The 18,465-nt window shown below is 43.3% G+C and overlaps 1 protein-coding gene across 1 annotated transcript in view; it reads left to right on the top strand.

Moving 5' to 3' along the window:
- The window catches only part of LOC8041303 (putative phosphoenolpyruvate synthase), a 394,011-nt gene that overhangs the window by 37,830 nt on the left and 337,716 nt on the right, over window positions 1-18,465 (top strand). Inside the window, exons 5-6 of the mRNA XM_040214093.3 lie at window positions 288-398; window positions 1,665-1,774. Coding sequence (XP_040070027.1) covers window positions 288-398; window positions 1,665-1,774 — 221 coding nt within the window. The remainder of the gene's footprint in view (window positions 1-287; window positions 399-1,664; window positions 1,775-18,465) is intronic.

The raw sequence follows: 18,465 nt of genomic DNA on the forward strand, positions 1-18,465 counted from the left end.
CGCACTTTTTTCAGTCCCTAGCGCAAGGGGAATCACCTGTGTTTAGTATAAATACCGCGTTCTTGTCGAAGAGTTTCTATCTCTTCACATTATGTGCTTAAGGTATTGTGCTGAAATGACTGCTACGCTGTGACAAGCTCGCCTCTTTCTAACAAGAAAACATGTCGACCCTAGCTTTTGTAGCAACACGAGGATGCATGTGGCAATGGCACGTGGCACGGTCTTGCCACAACAGGAACACATGCATTTGTGAACAGAGTCTAATCTACGCTATTTTATGCCAACAGCATCAATGCTGGCAGCGACGTTTACGACCACGACTACGAAACGAGTGCTGAAGCTCGAGCCATTTTCCTGGCGAACGGTTCTTGGGGAGGTCTGGCTGGAGACATGCCCAGGTACGCCACCTAGAATTTGCTGCTTGGACGCGTCTCCAAATTGTTTGTTTACAGCGTCCTAATTCCTGTTGCCTCCATTTACTCCCGATGACGCCTTTCTTGTGTCAAGCTATTGCCTACCGCAATCCTGGTGGTTGCACCCCAATGGAAATGGCTACGCCAAGTACTACTCATTTTTAGGTCATTTTTCAACTTGGCAGTTCAGACACTTCAGCAGCCATGATTTGGTACCAAGCGTTCCTAAATTTTAATGTTTCCAACCGCTTTATCAGGGCCACATGGTATATGGGGCACGTTGGCAGTACGAGCTAGAAGTAAGAGCGAAAACATTCATCTCCAGGCGCCTTCATGTTTTGCGCAGCCTCTCCGCCCGTAATCCACCACGCGGCAACGCACGCATGGGCATGAACAACCAATTTACGCAGCAAGCGGCAGCAGGTGTCCACCGCTAGTTTGCAAACCGACTTGACGGTTTGAATTGGTCCCTCTCTTGAATCAAGGCTCTCTATTATATCGATGCGAGGGCAGCGACACCTCCGTTCACTCGTGTTTTTGAGAGAATTTTTGCGAGCAACCACATGGACCACGATATCTAAGAGCGGAACGAGTCATCTCCTGTCACGTAAACTGTCTCCACTTCGGGACCATTTTCGAGAAATGCGCATTGTAGAACGCTAAAAACGACAGCCAAAGACGCGTTCCAGGCACTGCTGTAGTGTGGTGAATATGGAAGTGAATAATGAAAGCTTTTTAGCAAATCCTGCTGGCCGCTTTGCACCGCTGGGAAATTATTTGCAGGGTGATTACAAAATTGCATAAACCTCTAAAAAAACGATATTGCATCAAATCAATTCCCCAGAGCGCAAGGTGCACACTGTCTGTAAGGGCAATAACTTAGTATCGCACTTCTGTGGAAACTGCGGCATGTTTAGTGTACGTGGCCATCATAGCCAGGTGCCCCACGCTGGCTGCACCAGCCGAATTTTCAAGTTGACAGTTTATGCAGCACCGCTTTCTCTCTCTAGACTTCGCTAGCATTGGTGGCTTGGAAGCTTTTATTCTTACAGAAACCGAAATTTCCGCTTTTAAATGCGACCAAAACCACTTGGAAACTCTCAACTGCATAGACACCCGCGCCACGATACAGAGCATTTTAAAAGCGTTTAAATTATATTCAGCGTCGTTTTTAAACAATGCGTGATTACCTATTAACGAGACGGCAATGGCATCTTTGATCTGAACATGATCTTCTTTCGCGCTGTGCAGGAACAACGCGTACGAACAGTCAGTCAACCTGTTCGGGACGGTCTCTGTAACCGGTGAAGAAACCGTTGCCAAGGAACTGCAGCTTTGGGGTCTACGTCAGCGGATGAGAGGCAAGCTATTTGGTACCACAAAGGAGTTCGCCTGGAAGTTACATCAACTTGGGACTTTCTAGCACAGTCAAAAATCAACCAGACCGGGGCTGTTGTTTATTGACGTTTAGATCAGTGCAAAATTACAGACACTGGCCTGGTGTGCTGGTGTGTCGTGTCGTGACTGGGGCTGGTGTTTTTGACATGTACACCAGAGCGAAAATTCAGACACAGATCTGACAATCCGGTGTACCTTTGCTTGACCCGGTCTGACGTGACCCGGTTCCGTGTGACTCTGTGGGATCCCTATCCAGTGGTCCTGGTGTAATTCCGGTCTACTGATTCTTCACAGTATGCAGTTTGGATATCACAAATTATTTTGAATGCAACAGCTAGCAAATTCTACAAAGGCAACAGATCAACAGTTTATTCAGCCTGTCGCCCAGTACCCTGTGCCGCTTGCGCTGTCCACTTTTGCACGATTTCTGAATCATCAGAAGTCCTATCTTCGATGACTTCACTACCCTCAGTTCAGCATAGTTCAATCCTCCGTACAATGCCTGCAAAATGTTAAAAGAACAATTTGATTATGACACGAGGGCGAAAAAAACGACTATAATTTCAATTAATTTAACTTGTCATGTCAGGAATTCAGAGCAAATATTTTTACCTAACGACTAAAGCAGAAAACAAAAGTATTCCCGCGTTTAAAGATATTCTCATTTGGCTTCATGACAGAGAACAATTTGCTAACAACACACGAATGTGCTCGCCAGAGGCGAGTTACAGCGAAATGAAGAGTAGTTTTACCAGCATCATGTGGACGTTTAAATGTTTGTGATATCTTAAAACTATTGCACCTGAAAAAAATTTTTGGAAGGGCACACCGCTGGAACTTGCGTTGACTGCAGATATCAAATGGTGTCAATACTTCTGGTTTCCTTGAAGCCAAGAACCTAAATATTGATTTCAAGCTACAGCTTTTCTAGGCAACAAAATAAAAGACATGCCAGACCAGAAGTGTTGAGCTTAATTTAGTGACTTGGGTTGCAACCTTAGAGAAAATATGAGCACTGGCACACTCGCGCACAGGAGGCTACAATAGAAAAACGTGATGCCTACAGAAGCCAGAGACTACTGTTTAGGGTCAGCAGTTCACTGTTTTTTTTTTAATATATCACACTGTTCATGGTTAAATTTGCTTCACCCCGAACATCCCTTTCACCAGAATTAGCAGTTGTTGGCTGCACTGTCATAGCACACTTGAAAATGTGGCAATAAAAGTTATTCTACAACACTTTTATTGCGCTAAATATAGCTAAATATAGCTAAATATAAAAGCAATCTTTCACCGCTAATAACCAACTTGAAGGTAGTTTCAAATCAATGGCACGTTTGCTCCGTCATTCTGACAGCGGACTAATTTCGCAGGAGCAGAAATATGTGCTAGCCTTTTCTGCGACTGACGCTCCAGTTTAAGCGCTCTGGCGAAAAGTAGCAAACTGTACGTAATACCTTGTCGTTCTTTAAAGTGCGCTCACAGAACGCCGATCCGCTTGTCTACTTTGGCATGTGATAAAGGCATTGTGGTAAGGTACTTACTCTAGCCCCCACTTTTCTAACATACATTGTTGCAGCTCTAGCATTGTTACAGAAAGAAAATGTGACATCGACGGCGTTGTACACCGACCAGTTTTATAAGATTAATATTTTTTTAAACGGTCCACTCCAAGCGTTTTCGTAAAAGACAAACAACAATGCACAAATTGTTGTCACCTTTGAAACAATTGAGCTAAAGTTAGATGTCGTCCAGCGAGTCTACGTTTAGCTACAAAAAAAAAATATTAGACTCTGAAAAAAACATCTCCAACAGCACATTCGCAGACGTCCGCGAACAATATATGAAAATATAAAAGAACATCGCCTCATTTTTCTTTCGTTTTTTTTTTTTTTTTTGCATTTTAACAGAAATAGTTTTTTGCACATTCAGCATTGTATACTCATTCGCATTGTAAAACTTAAGTCATGCTATCGTCGTAACGTTACGTCCTATGCATTTTCGCAAAGAGCAGGTAACGATTAATGGGCCAACGTCACAATCGAAATGTTCACCTTAGTGTGAGATGATGTCGTGTCAAGAATGCTGCCTTCTGTGCAACGTCAGGATGGCCAGGAAGCTTATCCTAGAAAGCATAAAACTCGCAGCAGATTAAAGCAAATACTTGTCCAGTACACAACGTAGAGCCTTGCGATATACTGCGAGTTGCCCTTTTCAGAGCTGCACCGGGGACGGCGGGTGTATCACTGGGGCTCGTGTTAGCGCCCCCCCCCTCTCCTGCTTACGCGGCTTCGCAGCGAAAGACTGCAGGAGGCTCGTTCAAAAGTATTATTCTATGAGGAACATTGTGTACAGGTCAACCTTTCGAGGCTTATATTATGCTATATTATCATTTCAACATTGTGTACGACGCGTTCTTGCAACAGTCAGGCAATGATAGGTTGCACAACTACCCATTTTCAACAATCGCCTTAATAATAGTAATAATAATAATAATAATGTTTTATTGTTCGTTAGTGCCAACAAACAGCTGTAACGCCTTTTGTGTGGTGCACTGTCATTTCGGGTTTTACAGCAACACTATTTAAAATACAAACATGCAAAAAATTACACAGACATTTGTGAGGACACAAATACAAGCTTGCAGAACAAATGCAACCTTACACTAACTCTTGGTTGGATAAAAAAAACTTTTTAGAGCGCAGCTCTTAGGGGCCCGTTCCCGGCTTGAGCGGCGTCGGCGTCGGCGTAACCAAGGTCATCCCAAGGTCACGTGACCCCCAAGGTCACGTGACCCCTCCCAAGGTCATCTCAAGGTCACGTGACCCCACGTGACCTTCTGAAGGTTACGTGACCCCCAAGGTCACGTGACCCCTCCCAAGGTCATCTCAAGGTCACGTGACCCTTTAAAAGTCACGTGATCCCCAAGGTCACGTGACCCCTCTGAGGTCACGTGGTCTCCTCCCCAAGGTCACGTGACCCCTCCCAAGGTCATCTCAAGGTCACGTGACTCCAAGGCGACCTCCACGTGACCCCCAGGTCACCTGACCCCTCTGAGGTCACGTGACCCCCAAGGTCACGTGACCCCTCTGAGGTCACGTGACCCCCGTGGTCACGTGACCCCAGAGGTGACGTGGGGGTCACGTGACCCCCTGAGGTCACGTGGGGGTCACGTGACCTTGAGGGGACCCCCATGTGAGTCCTTGAGGGGACCCCATGTGAGGTCACGTGACCTTGAGGGGACCCCATGTGAGGGGCCATGTGAGGGGTCACGTGACCCCCAAGGTCACGTGACCCCCTGAGGTCACGTGGGGGTCACGTGACCCCCTGAGGTCACGTGGGGGTCACGTGACCTTGAGGGGACCCCCATGTGACACCCAAGGTCACGTGACCCCCAGGTCACGCCTCCCCGAGGTCACGTGACACCCTCCCCGAAGTCACGTGACAACCCCCCTCCCCGAGGTCACGTGACCCCCCCCCGGAGCAAATTAAAGAATGAGGGGAGGAGGAGGAGACGGAGGAGGGGTCTACCCTCCCCTCAGTACCCTTCACTCCTCCTCCTCAAGAGCTGCGCTCCAATTCGGCGTTACAGGGATTTGTAAACGGCGTTCACTTTTTGAATGCCGACTTAAATATTCAAAAATCAAGAAAAATATCTACGTCACAATGGCATATAATAATAATAGTAATAATAATAATAATAATAATAATAATAATAATCCTAATTATATTAATTTTATTTGCAACATCCACATTACAGAGCAAAATCGGGTCAGTCAAAGCCTAAATGGCTTGTGGGACTGGAACCCTTCAAACTATCACCAGCATGTTAACAAAAGCGCAAAATAAAAGAAAAAAATAACAGAAAAGAAAGATGAGAAAAACACACACACACACCTTGCCTACCTATCTAACCACTCTGGTCTTTTACACTCCCATGAATCACGGGTTCTCATCCCATACCTCGTGAAGCAATGAGACCCTTTAAAACGGGTTGTTTTCCTCAGCATGGGAGACGGATCGTACAAAATCTTAAACCGATTCGTCCAAAAATAAGGGAGTATCACTGTTTGTCGCAGTAGAGAAGAAAAATTTGGCCTCTCAAGGTCACTGAAAATGCTCGTGCTGTCAGTGAAAATTGAATTGTACGCCACACTTTTGAAAACACTTTTCAACAAGGTGTTCACTTTAGCATGCCACTGTCCACTACTGTGCGCAAACACCGTAATCCCGTACCTAAGTACACTGTATGCCAGGGCATAAACCAAAAATTGTTGGAACATGAAAAGGAACAAAGATTCAAACACTTGAAAGCATACAGGCCACTTTCCGTAACCCTCTACATAGATATGCCAATTGATTATTCCAAGACATGTCGAGGTAAAAAAAAAAAAAATTCCCATGTACTTAGTGGTCTCCACCCACTTAAAGGGAAGCTGAAACACTTCTTGAAAAAAACGAGTTAGAGGTGAATTCTGGCGTATTTTTATCCCGTAAATCTGAATATCACTTTTGTTTTCCCTGAAGATGCAACTAAAAGCGAGAAAAAGCGAAAAAACATACGACCAGTCGTGACGTCATACTAGGATCTTCGGGCCGCCAAGCGCGTGTCGCTCGTGTGTTCAGCGCGTGCAACGCAAGCTTGCCAGGTATATTTCCCCGCACTGACACCAGTCGTGACGTCTCTTTCTGACCTTTCTGAAAATAGCAAGAGTGCGCGTGCATAGCTTTGACAGGCGCTGAAGATACGCGAGAGCAGATATTCCGAAGGCTCCTAGTGTGACGTCACGCCCCGGGAAGGAGGGGCTTCGGCGGTACTTTAAAAATTAATTTCTGAAGCCTCCGTGCACCAAATTGAAAAATAATCTTGATATTTCTCATCCTGGAGGTAGAATGAAGGCCATTGAAATGTTTTTTCTCAAATAGAGAACCGCTTCAGTTTCCCTTTAACAGGGACACAAGTACAAGGGTCGCACAATATACCATGAAGGAAAAACGGCTTATCTACGATACCGTGTTTCAGTGGATTTCGAAAACACATCAATTTTGTTTTAGCCACATCCACTTTTAAAAGATTCAGAGTACCAATCCTTTCCTTTATTAGCATTGACTTGTAAAATGTCTAGGGAGCTCGCAAAATCGATATGCCGAGATATCAGCAGAGTGTCGTCACCATACTGGTAGCAGGTACAACCCTCGATGGCAGAGGGAAGATCGCTGACGTAGATATTAAATAACAAAGGTGACAACACAGAGCCTTGGGGAACGCCTACTTTCAGATAGCGCACGGCGCTCTACTCGTGCCCCACCCGCACCCGCTGCGAGCGACCGGAAAGCATATTAGACAACATATAAAAAAAGGCCCCCTAAAACCCGCCTTGAAAAGCTTACGCAGCAGGACGGAGTGGTTCACGGTGTCGAAGGCGTTTGACACATCCAAAAAAAGAGCGCAGCAAAAAAAAAAATAATAATATTAATAGTAAATAATAAATTTATTCAGTAGTGCAGTAGCCAGTTGAGTGTCGGGTCCGATCAAAGCCATCAGGGACATGTGGGACCAGACCCTTCACTAAAAATACAAAAAAGGAAGTTCGCACGGAATAACATCACGTGCAGGAAAAAAAAAAGCAAATAACATACAGATGATTCACTTGACAGGATGTAGTCAGAATATTTGTGTCATGATTTGGGTGAAGCTGTGAAGATGGAACTATAGCAAACGTTGTCTTGATCACTGTGTCAATTACAATGATTAGAGTCATAAAAGTAAAAAAAACACTCATGCATAAGTATGTTTAAACGCTGTATGAGTAGGTTCGAAGACACAGTCCTTGAATTCATGAGTCTTTCTCTCAAATATTTCATATGTTCAGTAAAAAAAACACTTCTTAGTAGAAAGAAAATCAGTCAGTCAGCGGGCCGAAGACAACAAAACTTCACGCAATAAATTCAGTCGTCATTTGACATGTCCAGCGATTACCACAAAAAGCACGTACAGCACCATACTACAAAAGAAATGGAAAATAACGACATACGAAAACTTCACTATCTAGCCACATCGGAGAACATGTTTGTCAGAGAGGTCTTCAGCATTTTGTTTGAGGTAATGGCAAGCAGAGCAGCTGGAACGTCGTTAAAAACGTTTGGCACATAAAAGGAACGCATGCTTTTGCCATAGTGAGTTCTCACTCGAGGGGGTTCAAAACGCAGAACAGATCTAAGTTCGCGAGATGGACTGGCCGAGACCTTAAACTCACTCTCCTAAAAGTGTCGCCAAATTACTGTTTTAAGGAAGAGTGAATGAGAACACTGTAACTTAAAGGGGCACTGACACCCCAAAGGTCGTATTTATTTTTATTGTCTAAAACGATGCAAGTTGCAGCCATAGACACGCAAAAAAAACCGCATCGCGAAAAAAAATTTTCCCGCGCGCACGCGCGCCTTTTTATTTTTGGCGTTTGATTTTCCCGCCTCTCGCCTCCTCGCTTCTTTTGATCGGTGACGTCAAAAATCAGGAAATTTAGAAGCTTTGTAGGCGGCATCTTTATAACATTTAATGACGGCAATCCTAAAACATGTTTTTTAACGCAATTGCGAACGCACTACGGCCCTTCTTTTTGAAATACCAAAAATCGGGAGTTCGTTGTGGTGCCGTCTCCTGGATTTGTATCCTCCAACGGAAAACAGGCGACACCGCTCAAAACCGGTCCGCCGCAACGCCGGCGCTAGCCGGCGCTCGCTCCTTTCCTCCTCGCTTTGGGTCGCCATGGCAACAGCAGGGAGTGGTGACAGGAAAGGGGACTCTGAGGTCTCCGCAATTTTTGACGTCAAGGCACCGGCGCCGATCGCGCGGGAACTTCGAATTCGGCATTTGGAAATTGTTTTTTTCCTTCATGAATACTGAATTCCCAAATTTCAAATTTTGAGGGTAATGTCCCGGCATCGTTTTCGACCGTTTCGGATAATAATAAAAAATATGATTTTGATGTGTCAGTGCCCCTTTAAGTGAAGCAAACAAGCTCGCACTAGATGACATGTGTGCGTTGTATGCTACACTCTTTAGAATTCCCTTTAACGTTCGATCAATTCTTGAGTGCAAAAAGAGTGGACAGTTAAAAAATACGCGCATGCCATACATTAGTATTCTATAGGCTAACGCGTGCATAATGCTCTTTCTAATTGACAAAGGTAGAAATGATTTGATATTGTAAAGCAGACATGAGGCAGTTCTCAATCGTTGGCATATATATGACATGTGAGAGTTCCATGAGAGGTCACTGTCGAAGTGAAGGCCTAAAAACTTTACGGAGCCAACATATTCAACAGGTGTACAGTTACAGCATGAGCAATTGGTGTTGTGGAGAAATAGCTTAGAAGTCAAGCTTACATTTTTTAAAGGGCTATGAAAGCAGACCAGCTTCGTTTTTGAGGCATTTACCCGAAGCTTGTTGGCGAAAAACCAGTCCATTATTTTAGCGACATTGATCTGAAGCATTTCAATTGCGCACTTGTGCACTAGATGTCGAGAAAATATAAGGGTCTCCTCGGCATATTAAAATATTTTGTAAGTTGGGATTGAAGTTGAAATATCATTTACGTAGATGTTAAAAAAAATAATGGAGACAAAATAGAGCCTTGTGGAACTCCGGAATTCGGGGAAGCGAGGGAGCTGCGTACGCTACCAACTGAAAATACTTGGGTACGATTTGTTAGGAATTTTTTTAACAATGCATGAAATAAGCCACGAAAGCCCACTCTATACAGCTTGTCTAGGATGATATTATGGTTTACGGAATCGAATGCCGTGGTAACGCCGATAAAGAGTGCGCACACAAACATGTTATTGTCAAAGGAAGAGTGTAGAATGTCCGAAAAATCTTCAAGAAGATTAATGGTAGCACGACCAGTGACGGAGCCGTATTGATGTGGCGAAATTATAGTGTATTTCTCAAGAAACCCAGATATAGCAATAAACATGTTTCTCCAAAATTTGTGAAATGCAGGACAGTATTGAGATAGGCCTGTAGGATGAAACATGGTTTGGTACTCCACCCTTAAAGAGTGGAATAACCATGGCCTGCTTTAAGTCGTTTGGAACTTCTCCAGTTTCGAGAAAGCTATTTATCATTACAAGAACATTCTTCAAAGAGTCATAATTTCGGCATAAGTCACGTACTGTTCTTCCATCGACACCGGCCGACCTAAAGGACTTGAAGGCAAACAGGCATGACCGCAGCTCTGGCTCTGAGAGAGGTGGAAGAAAAGCGGAATCAGAGATAGATGAAGTGCCGTCCGCAGGATGCTCATCACTGTCTACCGAGAGTGCGACTGAATTCGCGAAGAACACATTAAAGGCATTGACAGTAGAGGTCAAGTCCGCCCCGAAATGTTTTTTCAATGTCTCTGTCGAGTCCTTTTTTTCATGTCCACGAAGCTCATTGACAATTGACCAAGATTTTTTTGGAATCAGCACGTGCGTTTGCAATCCTTTTAGCATAGTATTTTCTTTTTGTTGATCGAATAAAGGCATTCACCCTATTTCTTTGTATTTTGCATTCTATTTTGAGATTGGCATTGTTTTGAGAGCGGCGAAACTTCTTTCACAATTGTTCTTTCTGCGTTATACTGTTAATAATATCTGAAGTAGGCCAAGGCAGTGAAAATTTACGTTTTTTAACATATATAACGGTCATAGATAACTCCCGAAAATTTCTAATGATGTTCACAAACACTGAGTACAAGTTTGTGCTGCTAACCAAGGATAGGAATTCATTCCAATCATAATCTTTAATTAGTCGATCAAAAATGTTTAAGTCAACCTTCTCTAAACGGCACGCACTCTCGAAATTATAACCTTTTTGGAGGGAAGAACACATTTACATGCGGCAAACTAATGATCTGCAAGCTTTTGTAGAATGACAGCGGAGTGTATGGAAGCATCTGGAGCTCGGTCTTTTATATGATCTAGGCAGGATGATAGAATATTTTCATTTAATACTTCTTCACGGGTCGCACTCTGAACGGTAGGTATGATTCCATGCTCTGCAAGTAGTGATAAATAATCACAAAAACAATTTTTGGAAGTTTTGAGATTGTCAATGTTGATATCTTCCACCAAATATAAATGTATAAATGTGCTTCATTAGATAATTCTTTTAAATTTTCCCTCAGCTCCTCTAAGAAGCCAGAGCAGTTAGACGAAAGAGGTCTGTAAAGTGCAAGCAAGCAAACCGTGTAGTTAGAATTAGAAACCTTTAGCATCAAGATCTCCGAGTGTTGAAATGTGACATCAGTTTGAGTTGTTGACCATGAGTTCCTTATAGATCCGCCGATTCCTCCTCGAGTAATTGCCCGTGCATAAAAGAAATTTTAAAATCCTAAAATCCTAAACTGTGACAGATGGTTGGCACTGACATTGATTTCTGTTAGCACAATTGCATCAATGTGGTCCCTCATTTGATCAATAACTGTCTTAAATTCATCCCAGTATTTTCGAATTCTGCAAATGTTTATGTGTAAGACCGTGAAAGAGTCGGTTGAAGAAGAGGAAAACGAACTATTCAACGAGATCAAATCGGCGTACTGTAAAAAACTAGCCATGTCGGCTATGTGATTAGGTCCAGGTCACTTCTCTGTTGAATCCGTACCGGAGAAGCGCCCTCATATTTTCTGTCATAAATTCGAGCATTTTTGACCCACACAAATTTGTAACCGCGTTCTTTTCCAAGAGCGCGTGCCTGCCAGAAAAGTTCTCTGTTGGTCTGAGTTAAGCTGTCGTTGAAACACAGTCTTTCGGGTGGATTGTCAAGAGACAATTCCCCGAGCTTGCTACGAGCTTGCATCCATTTGTCTTTAGTGGCTACAGATGCAAACTTTTCCAAAATAGGTGGTTTTATAGCTCGTTTGCCTGGTAGCCTGAAAACCGAGACGACATCAGCTGGTTGATGTCCCGGAATCCCTAGCTTGTCTGCCAGCCCCGCTAAGATGGAAGGGAGAACCTCGTCGGGTTTGGCGGTCATTCCATGAATTTCCATAATATGTTGGCGACCGCGTTGGTCAGCGTCGTTCAGCTCGGCTTGGAGGCTTTGGATAGTACGTGCCTGTTCGCAAAGCGTGTCCTTCAGAGAAGCCACTCCCGCACGCAGCTCGTTCATGTCGGTCGATTGAGCAGACACCGTGGCGAGGAGGCTATCGCATTTCTTTCCGAGGAAAGAAATGGAAGTTTGAACCTCCCCCACAGTCACTTTCATGATATCTATGGTAGGCTTGAGGAGCAGAAGCTCATTCACCTTTGCGGGAAGCTCGAATAGTAAATTTACGCTAGCCTTCAAAGAGAGTAATGAATCTAGCTTTCCGTTGATGGTCAGAATTTGCGCCGCGAGTGTCGTGGATTCGCAGGAGTAAATCGAGCCAAATCTAGCATCTACGCCGTCTAGATCAGCACGATTGTTCTTAGAACGGCAAACTTTCCATCTCCATTTTTCTTTTTCGTCGGGGCTCATGGCAGTAAACAATGCCTGAGCACGTTTTCCCCAGATGATAGTTATGCTCGCAAACTGAGCATGTCATGAGTCGACCATCAGGCAAAATGCCTTTTTGGCAAGCGTCGCAAACAAAGGACATAATCGTCGAATTAAATGGCATTAAAATAGGTAGAAAGATTGTAAGCACTGTAAGCGCACCTAGGCAGGCTACACCATCTAAACAGTATACCAAGAGCAGCTTGGCACGGTCACCGAGAAAATGGTCGGTTACCGGCAAGGCGCGTTCGTGAATGTTCGCTGGTCGGTGCAGGATTGATGTTGAGTCGCAGAAGGTCGCCGAAAGGCTCGGATGAGCATGGGCAACGACTGCTGACTGAATGGTCGATGTACAGTAACGGCGGTGATGAACGGGGCCGCAGTCACGATCTTCGAAGCAGTAAATCAGAAGCCACGACTGGATATTGATCCTTGAGCCGGTAAGATGAGGCCGTCTAACTCCCCGCTACACCATTCAGCAGGCGAGTTAAAGGTCATCGGATAAAGATGTTAAATTACAATTCTCAGAGCAATTAGAACGAGTGCCTGTACATATTCACTTCCTCTTCTTCTATGATAATAATAATAATAGTAATAATAATAATAATAATAGTTTATTTTCCAGTTCCCACAAACAACCTAACGGTCTACTGTGCGGTGCACAAACATGGATGAAATATTATACACATAAAACAAAATACAAATTATCAAAGAAGAACTACAAACAAACACAAGAAAACATAAAGAAAAAAAAGTAGGGTTTGGTTTGATTTGGCATGCTTAAGGCAATTGCATCCATTCGCGTAATTTTTGTGTAAAGCCCTGATGTAAGCTAAAAAATATCAAAGTTATTCTAATGTGCATTGTAAAATTATTTTGCACCCTCAAAAGAGGTGACACAGGTAATGTACAGGAGGGGTAAAAAGTTGATTTGTTCCTAATGATTCGGGGTCGAACATGGAAGTCAATAGACTGCAATAAGTCCGTCGAGTTTTACCTTACCATTTACAACTTTGTATAAAATTACAAAATGTCGGTACTGTCTTCACACAGTCAGTATATGAAACAGAAATCTGTAAAGCAATGATTCGTAGTGGTAGAAACGCCCCCTTCCAATATACCTATCATAAACAATTCTAGTCATTCGCTTCTGTGCATTTTCAATCGCGATAGCTTCCAAAATATTCAATGATATCCAAGCCACAGAGCAAAAATCTAACCGCGATCTAACCAAAGACTTATGCAAATGCAATAAAAATAAATGGGCAGAAAATTGGCGACATAAGCGTGAAATCATACTTAATGCTCTTAGCGCGGCATTTACGGTTATAACAACATGATTATTAAAAAAAATCTATATAATATTGATATAATAATATATAATAATAAAGGGCACACTGGATACGACATAATGGCGATGATTCACAAATTCTGGTAGGATAAAATGTTAAAAAAATGGCCACTGGCTTTGGAAGGCACATGAAAGTCTATATTTATAAATAAATTTTCAGTTTTATCAGTACCATGAACTACCTTATGAAGAAAATGAATGTCTCTAACAGCCCTCCTCGTTGATAGCCTTTCAAGGCTAAATAAAGACTTTGGAATACATTTTAGCGCTCAAAAAACAGGGACAAAGAGGCGAGAAACAGACAGCACAGTGCGCTACTAACAACTGATTTTATTACGTGAAACGACACTTTTATACCATCCGAGTTTCTGATTTTGCTCCGTCACTAGCCAACCCGGTGCCAGGCCGCGTCATTGAGGAACGCACGCTCCTTGTCCAGTAAATCAATTGAGGCCACGCTGACACATGCTGCACCACCCTTCCTAATCTCATCTGCCTCGATTATCTCCCTCACAGTTTTTTCCTTGTGCCGTGCCAGAATCTTGCTCTCGGAAAACAACGGCATACACTTGCACCTTTCACAATGATCAGACAGATGACCGTCCCGATAATTTCCTACTTTAAGTTTGTGCTCCCACAGCCTATCATTAACACACCTACCTGTCTGACCTATATACTTGTTTCCGCATGATAAGGGGATCTGATATACTACTCCCTCCGCACATTCAACGAAGGGATCCCTGTGTTTTACCGCGCAGCCAGAAGGGGCCTTACAAAAAGGATCTGTCATCCTACATAATCTACTAAGTTTGTTTGGTGCGGAAAACACTACTTTCACGTTTGATCTATTGGCCACCTTTTTCAAGCCATGCGCCGTTTTGTGAATGTACGGTATCACCGCGACCTTCTGTTTATCTCTGAGAACCATTGGGCAAGGGCGATCTTCACTACGCAATCTTTTTAATACGATCTCTGCAACTGAGACCACTACATTCTTCGGGAAGCCAGCTGCCAACAACCGCCTATACTGCGTGCCCGCAGTATAGGCGCATGGCTTGAAAAAGCCATGCGCCTATACTGCGCATGGCTTGAAACGGCGCATGGCTTGAAACGGCGCATGGCCAAACGGCGCATGGCTTGAAAAAGGTGGCCAATAGATCAAACGTGAAAGTAGTGTTTTCCGCACCAAACAAACTTAGTAGATTATGTAGGATGACAGATCCTTTTTGTAAGGCCCCTTCTGGCTGCGCGGTAAAACACAGGGATCCCTTCGTTGAATGTGCGGAGGGAGTAGTATATCAGATCCTCTTATCATGCGGAAACAAGTATATAGGTCAGACAGGTAGGTGTGTTAATGATAGGCTGAGGGAGCACAAACTTAAAGTAGGAAATTATCGGGACGGTCATCTGTCTGATCATTGTGAAAGGTGCAAGTGTATGCCGTTGTTTTCCGAGAGCAAGATTCTGGCACGGCACAAGGAAAAAACTGTGAGGGAGATAATCGAGGCAGATGAGATTAGGAAGGGTGGTGCAGCATGTGTCAGCGTGGCCTCAATTGATTTACTGGACAAGGAGCGTGCGTTCCTCAATGACGCGGCCTGGCACCGGGTTGGCTAGTGACGGAGCAAAATCAGAAACTCGGATGGTATAAAAGTGTCGTTTCACGTAATAAAATCAGTTGTTAGTAGCGCACTGTGCTGTCTGTTTCTCGCCTCTTTGTCCCTGTTTTTTGAGCGCTAAAATGTATTCCAAATTCCAAAACCAACTAGCCCAGCAATCGACTCTACTAAATAAAGACAGCAGCTAATCGTGACTAAAAACAGTTTTTGACCAATGTAGCGGTCATAAATAATTCGCATAAATTTCTTCTGCACACGCTCAATCATTTCAACTTGTCTTAAAGGTAGTGAATTCCAAATATTTGAACCAAATTCAACTCCTGAGCGTACAAGGCTACAGAACAGACGCACTACAGATATTGGTGAAGTGAAAGAACTTGATAACCGAGTGATCTTTCCCAACTTTCTTATCGCTGATCCACCGATCTCAGAATCGTGCGCAGTGAATGATAGAGTACTATCAATATATACGCGAAGGTCTTTTACCAGAGATACACGATCCATCACATTTCCCTCAAGTACATAAGGGTAAAAGAAAACGTCCCGCTTTATCGAAAAAGAAATCACTTTAGTTTTTTGTGTTTTTTTTTTTGGATTTAACGACAAAGCATTTTTTATACCCCCCTCTGAAATTGCACAAATATTACTTGGCAATAAATGCAATTGGTATAGTCTTTAACATTTAAAAAGAGTTTTATGTCGTCAACAAAAAGAAGGAAATGTCAGTACTTGACACATGATACCACATCGTTTACAAACAAAATGAATAACAGTTGTCCCAGGTTCGAACATTGGGGTACACCAGAAGTTGCCGTCAAACACTTCGAAAAAGAGTCGCCAACACGAACAGTAATACTGCGTAAACTTAAGTAGCTCTTGAACCATTCACAAAGCTTTGGGCACATGCCATAAAAAAAAAGTTTGCAGAGGAGTAAAGTATGATCTACATGGTCAAAGGCCTTCGACATGTAAAAATATACGGCATTAAACTGGCCTCTGTTTGTGACTAACGGCACAAAGGAATTTCGGAAAGGGCACCAATTTGTTTCAACAGACCTTCCCTTTAAAAAACCATGCTGAAAAGAACTAATTTTTTTACTCAGCTAATTTGAGATCCGGTTATGCGTAACCATTTCGAAAACCTTCACAAAACCACACAATAACGAAAAGGGACGATATAGTTACTAACTAATCACGGATCACCGGCCCTGAGTATGGGCTAAAACTACACAAGACTTCCACAGACTAGGGAAAGTACCCTTCATGAGAGATAGGTTGAATATATGCTCTAAGCATATCAGAGCAAGCCTTAATAATAAAATTGGCTGTACCATCAATTAGGTTTTAATTTTTGTTATCGCCTCAAGAACTTCTCAGACATGGACAGTAAAAGCAATAAAAAGTCTGTGTTGTGAATGTTGTCTGATGCACCAGCACTTCTTAAACTAGAATAGCAGTAACTAAAGTAACCAGAGAAACGATTAGCTATGCCCATTGGCGAGGACAAATAGCCAGTTGATTTACGCAACCATAAGTTTTTTGTGCATTGTCGCGCATGTGGCTTTTAGCAAAGCGCCAGAACGTCCGAAGTTCTCTAGTTAAACTTTTTTCATCATTTGACGAGTGCAATAGTTAATCCTTTTTATAGATTTTTTCACCAGAGCACGGTAAACACTGCATTTATCGTACCAGGTGGTTAGTCCTGTTTTCTTATAGATACGATTACAGTGAGACTTATTGCGAAATAGGCGTTTTAGCTCTCGAGAGAACCAGCTAGGATACTTAGGTTTTTTATGGGCTTGCTGTTTCAGAATAAAAACGCTCATTACAGTACACACTACAGTAGTCAATTTAGTAGTGGCTGAATCAGCATCTTGATCCGATAAAATATCATACCAATTATGCTGAACACGACTATCGTAGCAACCGTAACAGTTTCCATTTCGATAACAATACGCCGCCAACTGATGTTTAGCACGGGGCCTACATGACAAACAAAACTGAACTACAAAGGGAGGATGATATGCATCAATAGGCGCCAAAGGTATAACAGCCGGAACAATATACTCTATGGGTGCATTTGATAAGCATAAATCAAGCACATTGTCAGCAGTATTTTTGCAAAAGTTAAACTGAGGAAACCCGTAAAAATTCGAAAAAGAAAGCAACCATTCCGCTTTCTTAGAAGTAACACCACTCATATGCGACACCTTTCCACTAGACCCATCAAGACCAGGAAGGTTAAAATCTCCATTAGAAAAATCAACAGTTTTACAGAGGGTCTCAAAATGGTCAATAGACGCAACGTCATCAAAAAGTGAAGGGAAATAACAATTTCCTATTAAGTAGTGGAAACCATCGCTGGCAGGAGTTTCCACCCAAACACACTCAGCATAGGTTTCGAAATCTGCTCTTCGAAGCGACTGAACAGCACAGTCAACAGCTACCAAAACCCCGCCTCCACATTTTTGACCCGTGTTTGCATTGTCGCAATCTCTCCTGTGAACAACATAGGTTGGAGGAAAATGTTCAACACTAGATCATCTCTCATAGAGTCACGTTTCTGTCAGACAAACTATGTATATGTCAGTTGAAAGAGTATTCGTCATCAGTTCCGCTGCTTTTGTTCTTAAGCCACGAGCATTCTGGTAATAAAAAAAGATATGGCGTAGATGCATCGTCATCTAATATTTCTGTCTCAGATAAAAAAAATTGGGTTGTGTGTGTGTTTATACAGCCTAGAACTTGGTCTGCCTCACAGGGGCGACGAGTCTCCCAGCTGTAGATGAGAAATTTAGCCAGTGCGGTACAGCCGCTAGCCTGGGGTCTTTAACGTGCCTCATGCAGTAGTGATACACGACCGCACGCCGGTACGATGCTCATCCAGATCGAAACGGGCAGGGGTGGGGCTCGAACCGAGGATCCCTAGGTTCTGATACATATAAACGAGTCCTGTCAAGTTTTCCGTAAAACTGAAGAAAAATAATCTTCTCACGCCACACCTCAGGGAGGTTTAAACTGTCAAACAAAGAGTGGTCATATTGGTGGAGGTGCGGGGTACTTTGCTTGGGTTTCATACGGTCTACTGCCGAAGAAGACCAACCAGTCGACGAAGCCGACCATGGACCCCCAGTCGTCGCAGACCCCGACTGTCGCCCCCGTCG

Source organism: Ixodes scapularis, unplaced genomic scaffold (assembly GCF_016920785.2).
Source record: "Ixodes scapularis isolate PalLabHiFi unplaced genomic scaffold, ASM1692078v2 PGA_scaffold8__174_contigs__length_109621045, whole genome shotgun sequence".
Taxonomy (NCBI): domain Eukaryota; kingdom Metazoa; phylum Arthropoda; class Arachnida; order Ixodida; family Ixodidae; genus Ixodes; species Ixodes scapularis.